The 21,734-nt window shown below is 42.3% G+C and overlaps 1 protein-coding gene across 3 annotated transcripts in view; it reads left to right on the plus strand.

Annotated features, from left to right (window-relative positions):
* The window catches only part of pde8a (phosphodiesterase 8A), a 124,378-nt gene that overhangs the window by 23,187 nt on the left and 79,457 nt on the right, over positions 1-21,734 (plus strand). The window contains exon 2 of one of the 3 annotated variants that reach the window (XM_041174880.1): positions 14,817-15,029. The exons of the other annotated variants lie outside the window; for them this stretch is intronic. Coding sequence (XP_041030814.1) covers positions 15,027-15,029 — 3 coding nt within the window. The 5' untranslated portion in view covers positions 14,817-15,026. The remainder of the gene's footprint in view (positions 1-14,816; positions 15,030-21,734) is intronic. 3 annotated transcript variants of the gene reach the window in all.

A 21,734-nucleotide genomic window follows, 5' to 3' on the forward strand; every position in this document is an offset into this window, starting at 1 on the left:
TGCGTTGACCTAGACAACTAACTATTGAGAATATCAGAGCCGGGCCTATATTCCCATAGGGGCCTCTGTACAGTGACGTAAACAACAACCCTAAACCTTCCTTGACCTCTCTGTCTCAATTTCTGGTGATAGAACAGGCATTGCATTGGACTGGGTTTATTTGCCTGGCACTCTGGCCATGTGTATCTGTCATTCAAGTTCCCAGGGAGGTACAGTTCCAGTTTGCTCAGTAACAATCTGAATAGAAATGGATTTGGTGTCTAAATTACCCGAGAAGGGAAGAACTTGTGTCAGGTGAGGAAAACATGGGAGAGAGAGTCCACATGTGTTGAGACCAATCAACCAGTCATATACCTACCATCTGAAAACTCTGACCGGCTATTGAATTTTTATCCATTCACGAGATGCGCATGTCATTGGCTAGGTCAGCACTTATTGCCCATCCTTAATTGCCCTTGAGAACTGCTGGAGTCCATGTGGTGTAGGTACACCCACAGTGCTGTCAGAGAGGGAATTCCAGGATTTTGACCCAGCAACAGTGACGGAACGGTGATATATTTCCAAGTCAGGATGGCGAGTAGCTTGGAGAGGAATTCCAGGTGGTGATGTTCCCATGTGTCTGCTACCCTTGTCCTTCTAGATGGTAGTGGTCGTGGGTTTGGAAGGTGCTGTCTAAGGAGCCTTTGTGAGTTCCTGCAGTGCATCTTATAGATGGTACACATTGCTGCCACTGTGTGCTGGTAGTGGAGGGAGTGAATGTTTAAGGTGGTAGAAGGGGTGCCAGTCAAGCAGGTTGCTTTGTCCTGGATGGTGTCAAGCTTCTTGAGTGTTGTTGGAGCTGCACTCATCCAGGCAAGTGGGAAGTATTACATCACACTCCTGACTTGTGCTTTGTAGATGGTGGACAGATTTTTGTGGGTCAGGAGGTGAGTCACTCACCACAGGATTCCTAGCCTCTGACCTCTTGTAGCCACAGTATTGAAATGGCTAGTCCAGTTCAATATCCATTACAAGTCTACCGACTCCCACAGCTACCTCGACTACAGTTCCTCACACCCCACTTCCTGTAAGGACTTCATCCACTTCCCTCAGTTCCTTTGCCTCCGTCGCATCTATTCTGATGATGCCACTTTCAAAAACAGTTCCTCTGACATGTCTTCCTTCTTCCTTAACCGAGGTTTTCCACCCACGGTGGTTGACAGGGCCCTCAACTGTGTCCGGCCCATCTCCCGCGCATCTGCCCTCACACCTTCCTCTCCCTCCCAGAAACATGATAGGATCCCCATTGTCTACACTTATCACCCTACCAGCCTCTGCATTCAAAGTATCATGCTCCGCCAACTCCAGCATGATGCCACCACCAAACACATCTTCCCTTCACCACCCCCCCCCCCCCCCCCCCCACCCCCACCAGTGGCATTCCGCAGGGATCGTTCCCTCCGGGACACCCTGATCCACTCTTCCATCACCCCCTACACCTCAACCCCCTCCCATGGCATCTTCCCATGCAACCGCAGAAGGTACAATACCTGCCCCTTTACTTCCCCTCTCCTCACCGTCCAAGGGCTAAACACTCCTTTCAAGTGAAGCAGCATTTCACTTGCACTTCCATCAATTTAGTCTACTGCAATCATTGCTCCCAATGAGGTTTCCTCTACATTGGAGAGACCAAACGCAGACTGGGTGACCACTTTGCAGAACACCTTCGGTTTGTCTGCAAGCATGACCCAGGTCTCCCTGTCGCTTGCCATTTCAACACTCCACCCTGCTCTCTTGCCCACATGTCCGTCCTTGGCTTGCTGCATTGTTCCAGTGAAGCTCAACGCAAGCTGGAGGAACAACACCTCATCTTCCGACTAGGCACTTTACAGCCTTCCGGACTGAATATTGAGTTCAATAATTTTAGATCATGAACTCTCTCCTCCATCTCCACCCCCTTTCCAATCCCCCCTTTTTCCCAATAATTTATATATATTTTTCTTTTCCCACCTATTTCCATTATTTTTAAATGTACTTCCATCCATTGTTTTATCTCTGTCTTTTAGCCTATTTCGATTCCTTCCCCCCACCCCACCCCCACTAGGGCTATCTGTACCTTGCTCATCCTGCTTTCTACCCTTAATTAGCACATTCCTTAGATAATTTCATCACCTTCAACACCTCTTTGTCTTTTTGTCTGTGACATCTTTTGGTTATCTCCACCTATCACTGGCCCTCTATCCAGCTCTACTTGTCCCACCTCACCCCACCCCCCCCTACCCAAACCAGCTTATATTTCACCTCTTTTCTATTTTTCCTTAGTTCTGTTGAAGAGTCATACTGACTCGAAACGTTAACTGTGTTCCTCTCCACAGATGCTGCCAGACCTGCTGAGTTTTTCCAGGTAGTTTTATTTTTATTTTGGATTTCCAGCATCCACAGTTTTTTGCTTTTTCTTTAGCCCTAAACCAGGGTCTGTGCCAGTGGTATGGGTTATGGTAGGAGCCGTCTTGTGCTGTGGTCTAGGATGGTGACTTTCTTTCGGAACCATCAACGCCCTTTTTTAGTACGTGTGGCAAGTGGCAGAGAGGAGTTGGTGAGCTAAAAAAACACAAAAATGCTGGAAATACTCAGCAGTTCTGGCGTCGGTAGAGTAAGAAATGGAGCGAACGTTTCAGGTTGATTTATCTCATATCTCTAGTCTTTCCAGTTCTAATGAGAAAGTTTTAAACAAAAATAGAGATAGGGAAAGGCAAAATGGGAGGAAAGAACAAAAGGTAAGGTAGCGATAGGGTGGAAGGCAGGAGAGATTAAATGACAATGGATGATGTTGCAAGGCCAGAAGAGGTGATAATGAGGCAGACAAAGAAACAAAAGATGCATCTAGGAGGGTGTGAATGGGAAAGTAGAATCATTACCAACAGCTGCCACCTCCCCCCCCCCCCCCCCCCCTCCCCCCAACAGCAAAAAACAATGGGGGCAGAGATTATAACCTGAAATTGGTAAAATCAGCATTGGGTTCAGAAGGCCCTAATGTACCTATTCGAAAGATGAGGTGCTGTTCACTGAGTTGACATTGAGCTTTATTGGAACACTGCAGGAAGCCAAGGTCAGAATGGAGTGCAGGATTAAAATGAAAGGTGACCAACAGCTCCGGGTCATGCTTGTGGATTGAATGGAAGCAGTCACCCAATTTGCATTTAGCTTCTCTAGTGTAGAGGAGTCCACATGTGAGCAGAGAATGCAATATTAACAGTGGTTTGGTAGTACAGAACTTGAATATTGCTGAAAGGAGGGACATGTTGCTAAAGCTTTTCATGTTGCACTCATCAGGACAAAGGCAAGAATGACAAATTTCGAACAGTCAGAATTTCTACCACAAGAGCAAAGTAGTGCTGATTGGTTGGCAAGAAAACTTCAATTAGCTGTTGCGTTCCCATGGAGAAAGGTACAGGAAACTATAGGCTTCCCAAGCTATGGGGTAATTCAAAAAAGGCACAAGAACTTGAACATATTCCTTTTTGCAGAGAATGGGTCCCTGTGTATGAATGTATGTTGTTTCTAGCAAGCTCACTTACACACTTGCATGGTGCGGGGTGGGGGAGTGATTGAATAGTGGACCAGGATGTCACTGAAGGAACAGTCTCTTTGGATTGCTGGAAGGGAGGAAATGATGTTTGGTGGAGCATGCTGGAATTGAGGGGAATGTGTTGAACATGCAGGCTGGTGGAACGTAGGTAAGGAGAAGGAGGACCCCTTTTTTAGTTTTGTGGGGGAAGATTGGCGAGAGAGGAAGGAAGAAGTATGGGAATGGAATGGACACAATCGATCCTGGGTTGAGAAAGGAGGATATATTGAGCTAAAAACAAAAAAACTGCGGATGCTGGAAATCCAAAACAAAAACAGAATTACCTGGAAAAACTCAGCAGGTCTGGCAGCATCGGCGGAGAAGAAAAGAGTTGACGTTTCGAGTCCTCATGACCCTTCGACAGAGCACTGGTTTGGAAGACTGAAATGGAAGTCCTGATGAAAGCTAATCAACCTAAAACATAACTCGCATTTCTCTCTCCACAAATACTACCAGACCTGCTGAGTGTTTCCTGAATTTTATGTCTTTATTCCTGTATTCTCAATATATTGCTTTTAAGCGAGTGAGCTGAGTTGTGTGAGGTTGAAGTAACCAGATCACTGAAGTACCATGGTTAGTATCTGGTCATTCAGCTACTTTGTGCTGTTACCATAGTATGTGCTTATCCGAAACTACTTTCTCTCCATGTTGCCAGCAGTTCTTTCTAGATGAGAAGTTACCAACTTTATTCAGGTTTTGAGATGTATTGGAGTTATTCACAAGGAGGTAGGGAAGGGGATTGAGAAGGTAAAAGTGGAGAAGCTTCGGCCCTTGCAATTGTCCAACGGGGTTTGATGTTCTTGCAGCCTGTTTGGACGAAAGCAATGTTTGCAGGGTGGAGGAGCGAACTGACCATTGTAGAGGAAGCCATTCAAGTGGGGCGAGTTAATGTAGCGATAGTAGAGGACGGGACAGTGGGGGGGATAGACACAGTTCTTGCAACCATGAGCATGAGTCCAGACAGCTGTGTTGCCTGTCTGGTGCCAGGGTTTGGGACGTCAGCTGGGCTGGAGAGGAACTTGCAGTTGGAGGGGGAAGATCCAGTTGTCTTGGTCCATGTAGGTACTGACGACTAGGAAAGACTAAACTAAAAAACTGAACCTCAAAGGTAATAATCTCTATTATTACCTGACCCACGAGCAGATTGGGGTAAGGTAAATAAGATTAGAAAATGAAATGCATGGCTCAAAGTTTGGTGATGGAGGAATGGGTTTCGATTCATGTGGCACTGTCATCAGTACTGGTGAAGCTGTACCATTAGTACAGTCTTCACCTGAACTGTGCTGGGACCAAAGTTCTGGCGAGTCATATAACTAGGTTGGTAGAAAGGGCTTTAAACTAAATAGTGGGGGTGGGGGATCAAGTGAGGGATGATGTGATAAATCAAAGAGAGGACAAGGGAAGAGAGTAAGGTAGAAATGAGGGAAATTATAATCTGAGTGAGGCAGGAAGGGGCAGAGCTCGCAAACAGTGCCAACAGATGAGGCTACAGGTTGCGAAAATAATAATGAGACAGAATTGAAGGCACTTGCTGTGAATGCTATGTGCATTCAGATAAAGGTAGATGAATTGCCAGCGTAAGTAAACAGGTATGATCTAATTACCATTACGGAGACGTGACTGCAGGGTGACCAGAGCTGGGAACTGAATGTTCACGGATAATCGAATTTAGAAAGGATAGACAAAAGGGAAAAGGAGGTGGGGTTAGCACTGTTAGTAAAAGATGAGATCAATGAGAGAGGATGTTGGATCGGAAGATCAAGATGTATAATTAGTTTGGTTTGAGCTTAAAAAAAAACAGCAAGGGGCAGTAAACATTGTAGGAATTTATAGACCACCAGATTAGTGGTTTTGTTGGGCACAGTATAAATAAGGAAATTAGAAGTGCATGTAACAGGAGTGATACATTAATCATGGGGACTTCAAACTACATATAGACTGGGTAAAACTAATTAGCACTAATGCTGAGGAGGGTGAATTCCTGGAATGTATACAGATGGTTTTCTAGAGCAGTATGTTGAGGAACCAACTGGAGAACAGGCTACTAGATCTAGTATGGTGCAATGAGAGAGGACTAATTAATAATCTCATTGTAAAGGTACCTCTAGGGAAGAGTGACTGCATATGATGGAATTTTGCATTAATTTTGAATATGATGTAGTTCAATCAGAGACTAGCATCTTAAATCTAAACATAGCAAACTATGGAGGTATGAGGGGCAGATTGGCTGAGGTCGATTGGGAAATTACCTTGAAAGGTATGATGGTAGACAGGCAATGGCTAGCAATTTAAAGAATTAATACATGGGTGACAACAAATTTAAGCTCCTTTGAGAGACAAAATCCCAGCAGGAAAGGTGATCCAACCATGGCTGCTAATGAATTAGGAGCAAGAGTTGGCTATTCGGCCCCTCGGGCCTGCTGTGCCATTCAATAAGATCATAGATCTGATTGTGGCCTGAATTCCACTTCATTCCTACCCCCTATAAACTTTCACTACCTTGTCAATCAAGAATCTATCTAATTCGGCCTTAAAAATAATCAATGACCCTGCCTCCACCGCTGTTCTGGAGATAAGAATCCCACAGACTCACGACCCTAGGAGAGAGAATTCTAATAGCTGTTTGGTAGTACACAACTTATCAATCAAGGTTGCAGTGTGGTGCATTAGTGTGTACTGGAAGCTACATATATTAATGCACAGGGCCCTGTTCTCTGCAAACAGACGGAATATGTGCACACATTGTGTCTGTTTCAGCTAAACAAAATAAGTGACAGCCATTCGCTGACTCATTCCTCAGGTCAATGCCTTGACCAATCAGGGTCCAGCTGCCTGGTTTAAATTTCAAACAACAGTTGGCAGTTAACCGTTAGTCACCATCACTGGTGCATTCTCCATGGCAATGCCTCTACTAATCAGAATCCACTTGCCAGCCAATCAGCACTGTTCACGTACAGAGCAAGAATTCAGTGTATTTGGGACAGTTTCCTAGAACAATATGTTGTGGATCCAACCAGGGATCAGGATATTTGGATCTGGTAATGTGTAATGAGGTAGGTTTAATAAATGATCTAATAGTAAAAGATTCCCTAGGAAACAGTGACCATAACATGATGGAATTTAGTATTCAGTTTGAGAGTGAAATACTTAGTTCAGAAGCATCTGTGCTAAATTTAAATAAGGATAATTACAAAGGAATGAGGGCAGAGTTGGCTGGAGTGGACTGGGAAAGGAATTTAGCAGAAAAGACGGTTGATGAACAATGGCAGACGTTTAAGAGAATAGTTCATGACTCCCAGCAAAGATATATCCCAGTGAGGAAGGATTGTAGGAAGGGGATAAACCAACCATGATTAACTAAGGAATGTAAGGATTGTATCACATTGAAAGAAAGAACATACAATGTGGCAAAGATTAGTGGTAAGCCAGAAGGTTGGGGAAAATTTTAAAAACCGACAGAAGATGACCAAAAAATAATAGAGGGAGAAAATAAACTTGAGGGTAAACTAAACTAGCAAGTAATATAAAAACAGACAGTAAGAGCTTCTTTAAATATACAAAAAGGAAGAGAGAGACCAAAGTCAATATAGGCCCCATTGAGAAATAATCATGGGGCAAAAGGGGGAGGAAATAAATACTAATTTTGCAACTATATAGTCAATCCTGTCATCTAAATCATTAAGATAGGTTATAAATATATGAGGCTGCACCACTGATACCTGTGACACTACATTTGCTACACCTTGTCAACCTGAAAATGCCCCATTTATTACTACTCTCTGTTTCTTGTTAGCTAGCCAATCCTCTATCCACAAGGGAAAAGAAAGTAAAGATTGCAAAATTTGATGAAGGTGAGTTGTGAAGATGATGTAAGGAGTCTGCAAAGGGATATAGACAGGTTAAGTGAGTGGGCAAAAATTTGGCAGATAGAGAATGTAATATAGGGGATAGAGGGGGAAAATGGCATAGAGGTAGATGATCATTCACAGGATGTGGGCTTCGCTGGCTGGGCAAGCATTTGTAGCCCATCCCTAAAATAATGGTAAGGTTAAGCAGTTTCGGCATGGATTTATGAAAGGGAAACCATGTTTGACAAAGCTGTTAGTTTTTTGACAATCTAATAAGCAGAATAAATAAAAGGGGACCTGTGGATGTGGAAATTTGGATTTTCAGAAGATCTTCTCAATAAGGTCCCACGCTGATGACAAAACCAGGTGGGAATGTGAGTTGTGAGGAGGATGCAAAAAGACTTCAAGGGGAATGTGATAGGTTAAGTGAGTGAGCAAGAACAAGGCAGATGGAATATAATGTGGAAAAATCTGAAGTTATTCACTTTGGTAGGAAAAACTGAAATGCAGAGTATTTCTTGCACGGTGATAAATTGAGCATTGTGTACAGATTTGGTCTGCTTACCGAAGGAAGGATATACTTGCCATGGAGGGAGTGCAGCGATGGTCCATCCAGACAGATTCCTGGGATGGCAGCATTGACCTATGAGGAGAGCATATACACATATGAACAAGGGGCAGGAGTAGGCCATTCAGCCCAAGAGCCTGCTTTGCCATTTAATGAGATCATGTCTGATCTGATAGTAACCTGAAACCTGCATCCCACCTAACCTTAGATAAAAACAAAAAAACTGCGGATGCTGGAAATCCAAAACAAAAACAGAATTACCTGGAAAAACTCAGCAGGTCTGGCAGCATCGGCGGAGAAGAAAAGAGTTGACGTTTCGAGTCCTCATGACCCTTCGACAGAACTTGAGTTCGAGTCCAGGAAAGAGCTGAAATATAAGCTGGTTTAAGGTGTGTGTGTGGGGGGCGGAGAGATAGAGAGACAGAGAGGTGGAGGGGGTTGGTGTGGTTGTAGCGACAAACAAGCAGTGATAACACATAGGTGTTAAAGTTAAAGTTGGTGATATTATCTAAACGAATGTGCTAATTAAGAATGGATGGTAGGGCACTCAAGGTATAGCTCTAGTGGGTTTTTTTTTTATTTTATATAATGGAAATAGGTGGGAAAAGGAAAATCTTTATAATTTATTGGGAAAAAAAAAGAAGGGGGAAACAGAAAGGGGGTGGGGATGGGGATCCCCACCCCCTTTCTGTTTCCCCCTTCTTTTTTTTTCCCAATAAATTATAAAGATTTTCCTTTTCCCACCTATTTCCATTATATAAAATAAAAAAAAACCCACTAGAGCTATACCTTGAGTGCCCTACCATCCATTCTTAATTAGCACATTCGTTTAGATAATATCACCAACTTTAACTTTAACACCTATGTGTTATCACTGCTTGTTTGTCGCTACAACCACACCAACCCCCTCCACCTCTCTGTCTCTCTATCTCTCCGCCCCCCACACACACACCTTAAACCAGCTTATATTTCAGCTCTTTCCTGGACTCGAACTCAAGTTCTGTCGAAGGGTCATGAGGACTCGAAACGTCAACTCTTTTCTTCTCCGCCGATGCTGCCAGACCTGCTGAGTTTTTCCAGGTAATTCTGTTTTTGTTTTCCCACCTAACCTTGATAAGCTATCACTCCCTTGCTTACCAAGAATCCACTCACCTCTGCCTTAAAAATATTCAAATACTCTGCTTCTACTGCCCTTTCAGGAAGAGAGTTCCAAAGACTCATGACCCTCTGAGTGAAAGAATTTCACTGCATCTCTTTTAAATGGGTGACCTCTTATTTTTAAGCAGTGACCCCCCACCTTGTTCTAGATTCACCCACAAGCGGAAACATCCTCTCCACATCCACCCTGTCAAGACCCCTCAGGATCTTATCTGTTTCAATCAAGTTGCTTCTTACTCTTCTAAACTCCAGCGGATACAAGCCTAGCCTGTCCAACCTCTCCTCATCAGACAACCCACCCATTCCAGGTGGTAAACCTCCTCTGAACTGCTTCCAATGCATTTACATCCTTCCTTAAATAAAGTGACCATAGTGTACATGCACCCCAAATGTGGTCTCACTAGTGCCCTGTACAACAGAAGCATAACCTCCCTACTTTTGTAGAGAGATTGAGGAGACTTGCGCTGTCTTCTCTAGAGACCAGAAGAATGAGGGGTGAGGGGTCGGTGCAGACTCGATGGGCCGAAGGGCCTCTGCGCTGTGATTCTGATTCTGTGATTCCCATTGAAACATACAAAATTTATACAGGATGTGACAGGGTAGATGCAGGAAGGATGTCTACCCTGGCTGGTGAAAAGAGGGGGCTTGTGGTGTCTTGAACCAGGGGAGACAGTCAGATAAGGAGGAATTTCTTTGCTTAGGGTGGTGAATCTTTGGAATTCTGTACCCCAGCATGCTTTTGAGGCTCATCATTGAGTATATTCAAGACCGGATCGATGGATTTCTAAATATTAAAAATCTCAAGGGATATGGGGGTAGTGCAGGAAAATGGCATTGAGGTAGAAGATTAGCCATGATCTAGTTGAATGGCAGAGCAGAATCGAGGAGCTGAATGACCTACTGCTGCTCCTACTTTCTATGTTCCTGGTGAGGGGCTGCACCCTGAATTATAGAAAAGATCCCTCTTAAAGTCATCTACTGGTCAAGTGACTTGGATTGTTTAAGCATTTATTTTGTTATGTTAATTCCCAGGTACACAGATATGGATAAGTTATAATCGTGCAACAGTGGACATATGTACTCAGTGCAAAGTTGAAATCACTTTATAAGTAGGATCACAGAGCTGGGTACATCACATAAGGCATACAACACAGAAACAGGTCATTTGGCCCAACAAGTCCATGTTGGTGTTTATGCTCAATAGATCTTCCTCTCATTTCCCCCCTAAATTTATCATCCTAATCATCCATTCCTTTCTCCCTCATATGCTTGTCCAGCCTCCCCTTAAACACATCTATACTATTCACTTCAACCACTCCCCATGTTAGTAAGTTCCACATTCTCACCACTCTCTGAGTAATGACGTTTCTTCTGAATTCCCTATTGGAATTCTTGGTGACCATCTAGTGTTGCTGGCCTCTATTGTGCTCTTTCCCCACAAGAGGAAACCTGTGTCTACTCGATCATGGCTGTGAATAATTGGCACTGTATTGAAGCATGGCTAGGGTTGCTGCTTTACTGAAGAACAAGGTAGGATAGTGACTTTATTTATGGCCCGTAAGAAGTCTATTTGCTTTTCCCTTAAATTGGCTCCCTTGTTTCATATTTGAGCTCTGCTTATGCGGACCTTAACAGTCTGAGTGAGCCTGGCATATAAATAGCAATGTGCGTTGGGTAGAAGTACTTGAATTGGTGCCAGCTTGTTTTACCTTGCTGTTACCCAAAGCAAAGTCCCTCCTCTGCATTTTTTTCAAACCCTTTCAAGAAATGTCTGCTATTTGAAACTGAATTGTGATCGAGCTCTTTTACTTTTGGCTTTTGCAGTTTTTCTACATATAAACAATTGGAAAACTCTTTTGCATCCATGGGTAAATATGTATTTATCATGAGCTTGTGATTCGGAGGCATAGAAACATAGAAAGTAGGAGCAGGAGTAGATCATTTAGCCCTTCGAGCCTGCTCTGCCATTCAGTATGATCGTGGCTGATCCTCTAACTCAACGCCATACTTCTGAGCTCTCCCCATACCCCTGGATGCCTTTAGAATCCAGAAATCTATCTATTTCCTTCTTAAGTATATTCAATGACTTGGCCTCTACAGCCTTCTGTGGTAGAGAATTCCATAGGTTCACCACCCTCTGAGTGAAGAAGTTTCTCCTCAACTCAGTCCTAAATTGCCTACCTGGCATCCTGAGATTGTGACCCTTTGTTCTAGACCCCACCCCAACCAGAGGAAATAAAGACTGCATCCAGTATGTCCATCCCTGTCAGAATTTTATGTTTCAATGAGATCTCCCCTCATTCTTCTTAACTCCAGTGAATTCAGATCTAGTCTGCCCATACTCTCCTCATGCAACAGCCCTGCCATCCCAGGAATCAGTCTGGTAAACTTTTGCTGCACTCTCTCTATGGCAAGTATATCCTTTCTTAGGTAAGGAAACCAAAACTGCGCACAATACTCCCAGGTGTGGTCTTCCTTCATGAAGACAGGACTAAATTAGTTGTTTAATTGCTCTGCCATTTCCTTGATCCCTATTATAAATTCTCCAGTTTTGGACTGTAAGGGACCTACATTTGTCTTCACTAATTTTCTTCTTTTTACATACTTATAGAAGTTTTTATGTTCCTTGCAAGTTTGCTCTCATACTCTATTTTTCCTTTCTTAATCAACCTCTTGGTCCTCCTTTGCTGAATTATAAACTATTCCCAATCCTCAGGCTTGGCACATTTTCCAGCAACTTTATACTTTTCTAGCAATTCCTCTTTTGGATCTAATACTATCCTTAATATCTTTTGCTACCCATGGTTGGGCTGCTTTTCTTGTTATGTTTTTGTGCCAGAAAGGAATGTATAACCATTGCAATACATACATTTGTTCCTTAAATATTAGCCGTTGTCTATCCACTGTCGTGCCTTTTAATGAAATTCCCCAATCTATCTCAGCCAACTCAAGCCTCATACCTTCAAGGTTTCCTTTAAGATTTAGGACACTAGTTTCAGATCGGACTACTTCACTTTCCATCCTAACGAAGAATTCTATTATGTTATTGTCACTGTCACCTAAAGGACCTGACACAACAAGATTATTAATTAACCCATTCTCATTACACAATGCCAAATCTAGGTAAGCCTGTTCCCTGGTCGGTTCCTTGACATACTGGTCTAAAAAAACATCTTATACACACTCCAGGAATTCATCCGCCACAGTTTTATTGCTAATTTGATTTGTTCAGTCTGTATGTAGGCTGTAAGTGTTCTACTCAGAACTCCTTTATTTTACAGTGAATGCTTTTAGGTGTTTCTGAATGTGCACTATTCTGTCACCACAGTACGTGTGTGTAAACGGCTAAAGGATTCTGACTGAGGCAGCAATTAATTGTAAACCTGGAGCATTTCGGTATCCCAGAGGTGGGTAACCAGGGATAATAATGAGGGAGGAGTGAAAACATGAGAAGTATCCATGGTATCGAGGTACAAGAACAGACGTTATAAGCATTTCCATGCTGAACATTTGGTCTGACTTCAGGTTAATTAAAAAAAAGCCAAGTTCACCTGATCAATAACTAGTTTAATTTTAGGTCAAGTTTAAGGGTGTGGTGATAGGATAGTGCACGTGTCAGAATTGAGAAGAGCAAACTTTGGATTTTTGAAGAGACTGGAACAAACAGTAGAACTAGAAAGAATTTGAGAGACTGGAGCTTGAAACTTCCAACTGGTGCTAGCAGGAGGCAAACACTTAAATTCAGCCTAAATTCCTCTTTTTTTTTGCTTGAAGTACTTATTTCCATTAAACTGTGAAGAAGGGAATATCTGAGGCACAAATTCAGATATTTGTTTACTAATATCAAAACTTTAAGTCTTACATTTTGAGGATCACAAAAATATGAACATGCAAACAAAGTGATGGCCCAGGCTATTTGCATAGAATAGATCTGTTCATTTTTACCAAGTTCCTTGAGGCAGAACTTGGCTCGATGAGTAGCATGTTTGTCTCTGGGTCAGAAAGTAGAGCTTTCAAACTGCAGGCCAGGACTTAAGGCTGAAGCCTGGCTCAGTGTTGATGGCTGTGAGGATACGTTGAGACTTTTTCTGCCAGGAAAAAGCTGCAGTGGGAGTAGTGTTTCATTGTTCTAAATCAAATGGACCAACTTGAATTGAACCCTTTCAAAAAGTTCTGAAATCTGGGAAACCCTATCTATGTTAGAGTATGTTCAGTGGTCTGTGTAATCCATCAAATCTCCCAATAGAGCATCTGGAAGCTATGGAAAATTATACTTACAAAACGTTCAGTTCTAGTTTAAATTTGTCCTTACTTGACATTATTTAACTGCTAAGCATTTTTTAAAGATCAGCCAACAGTAAGGATTTAGCGTCGCAAAAGTAAAAAATAGCTAAGGGAACATATAGTGCAGTATTACAGCCTATTCAAATCAAAGATGTGTAGTTTGAATTGAGTTTAAATTCTGTAACAACACATCCTTGTGCCGTTTAAGATTCTTTGATTCGGTTTGCTGGATCATCCACATTTATTCTGAGAGAAGTGAGTAAGCAGGAGGGGTGGTTTCCCCCTGCAGTGTTGTTGCAGAAGCAGAGAGCCTGCTTTACTCCCTCTACCCCACATTATACTTTCTCCAACTATTGTGCAAAAAGTTGCACACACTGACTAAGATGTTTCTGTGGGCAGTCCCTTACTGTATAACTCATGGTTTGTTTAGCACCTGGAGCTGCACCCTGCATTAGGGAAATGGACCCCTGTTAATGGGATCGACTCTTGCTGTGTTGCAGTTACTTGCAGTCTGTTTCCTGACTCAGACCTCCCTAACCTCTGTAGACTCTGCTATATCTGTTGGAACAAGCAGCAATGTGACTGGAATGTTTTCGAAGGATGTATTATCCAGAATCCTTAGAGCAAAGGCTTAAGTCGTTTTCTGAATGTATGTGCACTTTGTCTCTCTGACAGTCTAAGGGTCTTTGGTGACAAATTTGGAACATGAAGCTAAGAATTGAATGGACATTGGAGGGAAATAAATTTGCAGGACTATGGGGATCAAGTGGTGGAATGGGACTGATCAGATTGCTCTACAGAGAGCTGGCAGGGAATTGATGTGCCGAATGGCTTCATTCTGTGCCATAATGCCTGTATGAATTTGACTCTCACCCTGAACTACCTGCAGGACAGATGATGTTTTTCTGTGAACACTGTTGGTTGGAGAGTTAGGTGGCACATGGAAGTAAATGGACCTCCCACAACAGCCCCACACATGTCTCATTATTTAATGAGAAGGACAAGCAATACAGGTGTGATTATATTGGTGTGAGAGCAGCAGTGATGCAGGTGTGAGTATGGTGGAGCAATAAGCTGGCTTCTGTGTGTGGGTTAGGGGAGGCAATTACTAATGTGATGTGGTGTGCTTGGTTTAGCTCTTTAATCTCTAAATTCCAAAATAGTTTTGGAAAATGTACTGTAAAATGAAATATTAAATGGATTTATTCCTGGTGATTGTCACTTATTGAAACCAGCTCCTTCAGTCATTCACTGTTCTCCCATTGGTTGGAGTTTCTTTGATTTATAATTGGATTATTTTACTTGGTGCTCTCACTAAAGGATATTTTACACTTTGCATTCTTTAATACAGCTGAGGAAGTGTAAACCGCCACTATTAGTATAAAAATGCACTGGTGTTTACATGTCGAATCATGAATTCTGCTGAAAGCCCAGCCTGAGGCTCTGAGCAGCAACACAACTGTTCCAAGGTTACGGACATAATCGTATTAAACACAGGATTCTTCAGTAATCTGGATAAGAGGAGAGAGAAATTCAGAAGGTGAACCAGTGAAGGGGGTAAATGGTGAGTTAGGTTTCTGCCTGTGCTACGCTTTTTGTCTTAACTTTAATTACCTATCTCTGTGAATTAATTAACGTGGAACATTAGAGGTAAAAATCTTGCTGAATTTGTTTCACTAAAGTCATGGTGTTTTAGGCAGAGGCTAAAGCACAGAGAGGCGTCTAATGTTTAAAATTACATTTCAGAAAAGAATCATGTTCTGTGGATCCCCTCACTAAATTGGTTTAATCTTTATGTGTGTGTGTATGTTGGGGTAGGGTCAGTGGGGAGGTGGTCTCTGTCTTATATATTTTTAAAAATTGCATCTGCATGCGCTTTCTGCTGTTGAATCCGTGCCTTTCTTTAGTTGCATTTTTATGCCTGTTGTGCCATTATGAATTTCTTTGGGATGTCAGGTGGATGCAAATGGTGCCAAATGCAAATTTTTTCATTCCTTTCCTATGTCAGCTTTTAAAATGTAAACTTTCAGTTTAACTTTTGTGAACCTGTTGTAAAAAATCGGATTTCTCCATGTATCTAATCACCCAGGGTGCATTTGTACTCTGCTGTACTGATGGAGGATTTTCCTTTGGCTCCGAACGGTCTTTGTGATTGGAAAGAGCTAGAGGACATATTTCAAAATGTTGTTTTTATGTTGAATGTTCCTTCGAAAACCAGTTTTGTTTTTTAAAAAAATGACAAAAGCATCTAACAACTTGTGGGTGGTTCACAGCTCCCACGGTATCTGTTTTTTGCCACAATTTTCTGGATGATTTGCACATTGGCAATGGTGTGCACATTGAATTTGGCATAATTCACATACAAACATAAGAATTAGGAACAGGAGTAGGACACTCGGCCCCTCGAGCCTGCTCCACCATTCATGGCTGATCTGATTATAACCTCAATTCCACATTCCTGCCTACACCGATAACCTTTCACCCCCCTGCTTATCAAGAATCTATCTAGCTCTGCCTTAAAAATATTCAAAGACTCTGCTTCCACCGCCTTTTGAGGAAGAGAGTTCCAAAGATTCACGAGCCTCTGAGAGAAAAAAATTTTCCTCATCTCTGTCGTAAGTGGGCGACCTCTTATTTGTAAAGGGTGAACCTGAGTTCTAGATTCTCCCACAAAAGGAAACATCCTTTCCACATTCATCCTGTCATGTCCCCTTAGGACCTTGCATGTTTCGATCAAGTCGCCTCTTACTCTTCCAAATTCCAGCAGATACAAGCCTAGCCTGTCCAGTCTGTCCTCATAAGACAACCTGTCCATTCCAGGTATTAGCCTGGCAAACTTTTCCTGACTGCGTCCAACGCATATACATCTTTCCTTAAATAAGGAGACCAGTACTGTACACAATACTCCAAACGTGTTCTCATCAATACCCTGAATAATTGAAGCAGAACCTCCCTATCACTATATCTCTTTGTAGCCTCCTTATATCCTCTTCACAACTTTCCTACTTACCTTTAGAGTCAGAGTTATACAGCACAGAAACAGGCCCATCGTGTCCATCCGACCATCAAGCACCTATCTATTCTAATCCCATTTTCCAGCACTTGGCCTGTATGCTATGGCTTTTCAAGTGCTCATTTAAATACTTCTTAAATGTTGTGAGGGTCCCTGCCTCTACTGTTAGTCCTCCCACTGCCCCCTCAGACAGTTCTAGATTCCAACCACCCTCCGGGTGAAAAAATGTTTCCTCAAATCTCCTCTAAACTTCCTGCCCCTCACCATAAATCTATGCCCCTTGGTTATTGACACCTTTGCTAAGGGGAATAGTTGCTTCCTATCTATGCCCCTCATAATTTTGTATACCTCTATCGGGACCCCCCCTCGGCCTTCTCTGCTCTAAGGAAAACAACCCTCGCTTATCCAGTCTCTCTTCATAGCTGAAACACAACAGCCCAGGCAACATCCTGGTGAATCTCCTCTGCACCCTCTCCAGTGCAATCACATCCTTCCTATAGTGTGGCGACCAGAACTGCACACACTACTCCAGCTGTGGCCTAACTAGCGTTTTATACAGCTCCAACATAACTTCCCTGCTCTTTTATTCTATGCCTTGGCTAATAAAGGCGAGCATCCCATATGCCTTCTTAACCACTTTATCTACCTCTGCTGCTGCCTTCAGGGATCTCTGGATATGTGCACCAAGGTCCCTCTGATTCTCTGTACTTCCTAGGGTCCTATCATTCATTGTGCATTCCCTTGCTGTGTTAGTCCTCCCAAAATGCATCACCTCACACTTCTCAGGATTAAATTCCATTTGCCACTGCTCTGCCCATCTTACCAGCCCTATCTATGTCATCCTATCCTCTAAGGCTTTCCCCCTCACTATTTACGACACCACTAATTTTCATGTCATCTGCGAACTTACTGGATCATACCTCCAAATTCATGTCTAAATCATTAATGTAGACTACAAACAGCAATTGGTCCCAGCACCAATCCCTGCGGTACACCACTTGTCACAGGCTTCCAATCATAAAAACAACCTTCGGCCATCACCCTCTGCCTCCTGCCACTAAGCCAATTTTGGATGCAGTTTGCTAAATTGCCCTAGATCCCATGGGTTCTTACCTTCTTGACCGTTCTCCCATGCAGGACCTTGTCAACAGCCTTACTGAAGTCCATGTAGACTACATCAACTGCACCACCCTCATCTACAAAACTAGTCACCTCCTCGAAAAATTCAATCAGTCAAATTTGCCTCTTCAAATATAACAATCATACTTTCAGTCCCTTCATCTAAATCATTTATATAAGCTGTAAGAGCTGAGGCTTTGGCACACCACCATTTACATCTTGCCAATCAGAAAATGATCCATTTATGCCTACCCTGTTTCCTGTTAGCCAATCTTCTATCCATGCCAATATGTTACCACCTACACCATGAGCTTTTATTTTCCACAGTAACCTTTGATGTGATACTTTATCAAATGCCTTCTGAAAATCTAAGTACAGTACATCCACTGGTTCCTCTTTATCCACAGCACATGTTACTTCTTGAAAGAATTCCAGTGAATTGGTTAACATGATTTCTCTTTTACAAAACCATGTTGACTCTGCCTGATTGCCTTGAATTTTTCCAAGTGCCCTGCTGTAACTTCTTTACTAAAATCTTTCAACATTTTCTCTGACAGATGTGAAGCAAACTGACCTGTAGTTTCCTTCTTGTCTCGTTAATCTTTTAGTCATGCTTTGTTGTTTTTATATGCTGTCCAATCTTCTCACCTGCCACCCTTCTTTACTCAATTATATGCTTTTTCTTTAAGTTTTTAACTATCTTTAACTTTTTTAGTTAACCACAGATGGTGGGTCCTCCCTTGGGAATTTTTCTCTCTCGTTGGAATGTATTTATTCTGTATATTCTAAAATATCCCCTTAAATGTCTCTATTGACCTATCCCTTTACCTAAATTGCCAGATCACTTTTGCTAGATCTGCTTTACAAATTGGCAATGGCGTGTGCATTTGACTTGGCATTATTTTGGCAGTAAATTCTGATCCATTGAATTCTGAAGTTAACTGTTTTATTGACAGAATGCAGACATCTGAATTGCTAACGGTTGTGAATGTGTCTTTCCTTATCTTGACTTTTGTGTCTTTTAGAAAAGACTAATTAAATTTTGAAGGGAAGTAGATAGGAAATGAAGTGGGTGGGGTGGTGGTGAAGGGAGCCCACATTGAGGTTGAGGAGACCCCTCACATTCTATACCTGGAGGGGACAAGTGAAGAGAAGACATTAAATTGAGGGTAAAGTGGAGCAAGGGAGGGATTAAGGAGTTGAATGGATAGGTCAAAAAGAATGAGTTGGGGATAGATATTGGTGTGAAGAGCAGTGGTGGGAATGTGAAGGGCTAGGGACTAATGGGAATGATGGGATGAAGCTTGTGGCCATTGGCTTTCTTCCTTGCCATAGCAGTGACCTCCTCTCACTAGAAAGAAAGAGGACAGAGACAGAAGTAAAATGATTGGAGCAATTTTGAAGAGGAATAATGAAAAGGAAGTAAAAGACAAGAGTCAGAGAGAAGTAGCACAGACAAAGAAGGATCATATTCTTCATTACAGGACATCAACTAGTTTTAAATTTAAAATTGTCTATATGCATCTCCTGCCACCTTTTCCACCATAGATTCCTATGTCCACATTTATAATAGGTGCTCCCTTTGTAGTGGTTGTACTGTAATTTCACCTGAAATGTGAATTTCAGTGATCTAACCAATCTTGCATTTCTCTTTCCCAAATTGCCACACGTTTATATTTTTAACTAGAATAGCATGGAATGAAAGTATTATATAAAAATAGTAATGTAGAACTTGAAAAGGGGACTGATGATGTGCACGCCCTCATCCATTACTCCCAGCCTTTTAACCCTGAAGCCTACACTTGACTTTGACCTCATTGTGACTAATGCCACAGGAGGTGAACTAGTGAATATAATTTCAATTTGTTGGGGTGCTGAGGACTTGGCCCGGATGGAGCTTTTAGCTTGGGAAGCTGCTTATTCATTTAGCCCTTGGCAAATAGTAGGTGTTTGAAGTGGTATATCTAACGTCAGGGGAGCAGGCCATGTGCTTTCCAGATTCTACCCTGGCTAAAAGTGCAAACAAAGTGTGCCATCTACCTTTTAAAAATGCTCTTGAATTTTTGATAAACTAATGGGCGTAAAAGTTTGGGATGGTTCTCTATCTCCCCACAGTACAAAACTATCTACAATTCTTTGCAAATTGGCATAAATTTGACTTTTAATCAGAGCACAAGAATGTTTTTTAAAAAGAAATTAAAAGGGGATGTTATTTCCCCCATGCAGGATTTTCATTTAAATTTGTTCTACAAACAAATGAAGAACTGTCATAGGAGGTACCAGGAATAGTCTCGTCATTTTATTCCCCCTCATCCACAGTTCCTGGAGGGCCGCCATGCTGCCTGTTAGACTTGGAATGAAGCCATTCTGCTGACGCAAGTGCTTGGATTGTCAACAGATGCCACTGCTAGCACATAATGCTGTGGCTGGCACCCCCTTTTCCCTTCCCACTGACTGATCTGGATTTTGATCAAAAGGGGTCATCAGTAAAAATGAGTTCTGTACCTCCTGGTGTCAGCTGATACTGAAATCCAAAATTGCTGCCCCTCCTGACTGGTGTCTGAGAGGAATGCAATTCCACACTTTACCAGACTCTTGCTGCCAACTGCACTGGGAACTTATCTGTGTTTGCTGGGGGGATTGGGGGGGGTTGCGTTAGGAGGTGAAGTGGGGTGGTTCCCCTAGATGTATGTCTACGTTTGTGGGAGTGGTGCCTGGGAGCAAGTCAAGGTTTGCAAACTCCGTTAGATTGACACTGATGCTTTTTCAAAAGAATTGCTTGCTGAGGTGAAACCTGTTTTCACTTCAATTTTTCTGTCTTTAAGCTATGATCACAATTCAAAATGTAGACTTCCTAACTGCATTCTCTAAGATAAAAACAAAATACTGTGGATGCTGGAAATCTGAAACAAAAACAAAAATTGCTGGAAAAAGTCAGCAGATCTGAGCATCTGTGGAGAGGAAGACAAGAGTTAAAGTTTTGAGTCCGTGATGTAGAGTCATACGGACTCGAAACGTTAACTGTGTTCCTCTCCACAGATGCTGTCAGACCTGCTGAGTTTTTCCAACAAAATTTTTGTTTTTGTTAGTTGCATTCTCTGTTGCTTCCTGGCTGCTGCAGGTTAATCAACAGTTTTGCTATATCTGAGCTTGGCTTACTGCAGGATTCTTTCACTCGCTAGTTGGTAAACAGAATTAAATGTATGACACTGGGGAATGATCTGAGTGGATGAGAGTGCCTTTGAACTTTGCAAATTGGAGGGAGAAGGTTGGAGGGGGTGGGGTGGTTTATGGGGGTATGCTGGTTCCTGTATAAGTGGGTTGTTTGTAACAGCATGGAGAATTTGTTCCCTGTGAGTGGTAGGAAGACACCCAGTCTTCTTGTTCCTCCCACGGCTGAGCGCCCACAATGTTCCATGTTCTGTTATCCTCACACATAGCTACAGCCTGGTGCAGTGAAGGAGGGGAAATGCATCCATCTTGAAGTTGTTTTTCTGAAGCTGAAGTACAAAATAATTATTTCTAACTTCTGTGCTCTTTGCAGCATATTTAAGGGCTGGGAGTGTTTAAGAGCTGTCTTGATAATTCAGTCCCATTATTATCGGGTAATGTGAACTGTCCTTCTTTAAAGCAAAGCCTTTGGAGGTGCCATATTCCAGATGCTTTATTTGTATTACTGGATAATTCTTGTTGTACAGCCAACTCATGGAAGCATGTTTGGCATTGTCTGCTTCATCCTGTTTTGTACCTTCAGGAGAATTTCAGCCAATTTTCCATCAACTTCACAATTTTATATGTTCACAATGAAGGGGTATTGTGCTGTCAACATATGCAGTGTACCCTGTCAGTATGTGACTGAGATGCTTTAAAGAATCAAGTTAATGGGCACTCCTTTCTTTCTCATCCCTAAATGAAAATTCAGGCAGCAACAAGGATGTGTTTGGTAATTTTATGCAGTGAAATTCTAAGAAGAGCATATGATTACATGTGAAAGGCTGGATGAATGGCACGGCAGGAAGCACCAATATAGGGAAGTTGATCCAGGAGGTTCCTCATAAGTATCACTGGTAAAACAGTGTCAAGAGATATCAGGTGTGGATCGCTGGTTGCACACTGGTCTCTGTCAGAAGGCTGTGT

The sequence above is a fragment of the Carcharodon carcharias genome, chromosome 26 (genome assembly GCF_017639515.1).
Source record: "Carcharodon carcharias isolate sCarCar2 chromosome 26, sCarCar2.pri, whole genome shotgun sequence".
NCBI classification, from domain to species: domain Eukaryota; kingdom Metazoa; phylum Chordata; class Chondrichthyes; order Lamniformes; family Lamnidae; genus Carcharodon; species Carcharodon carcharias.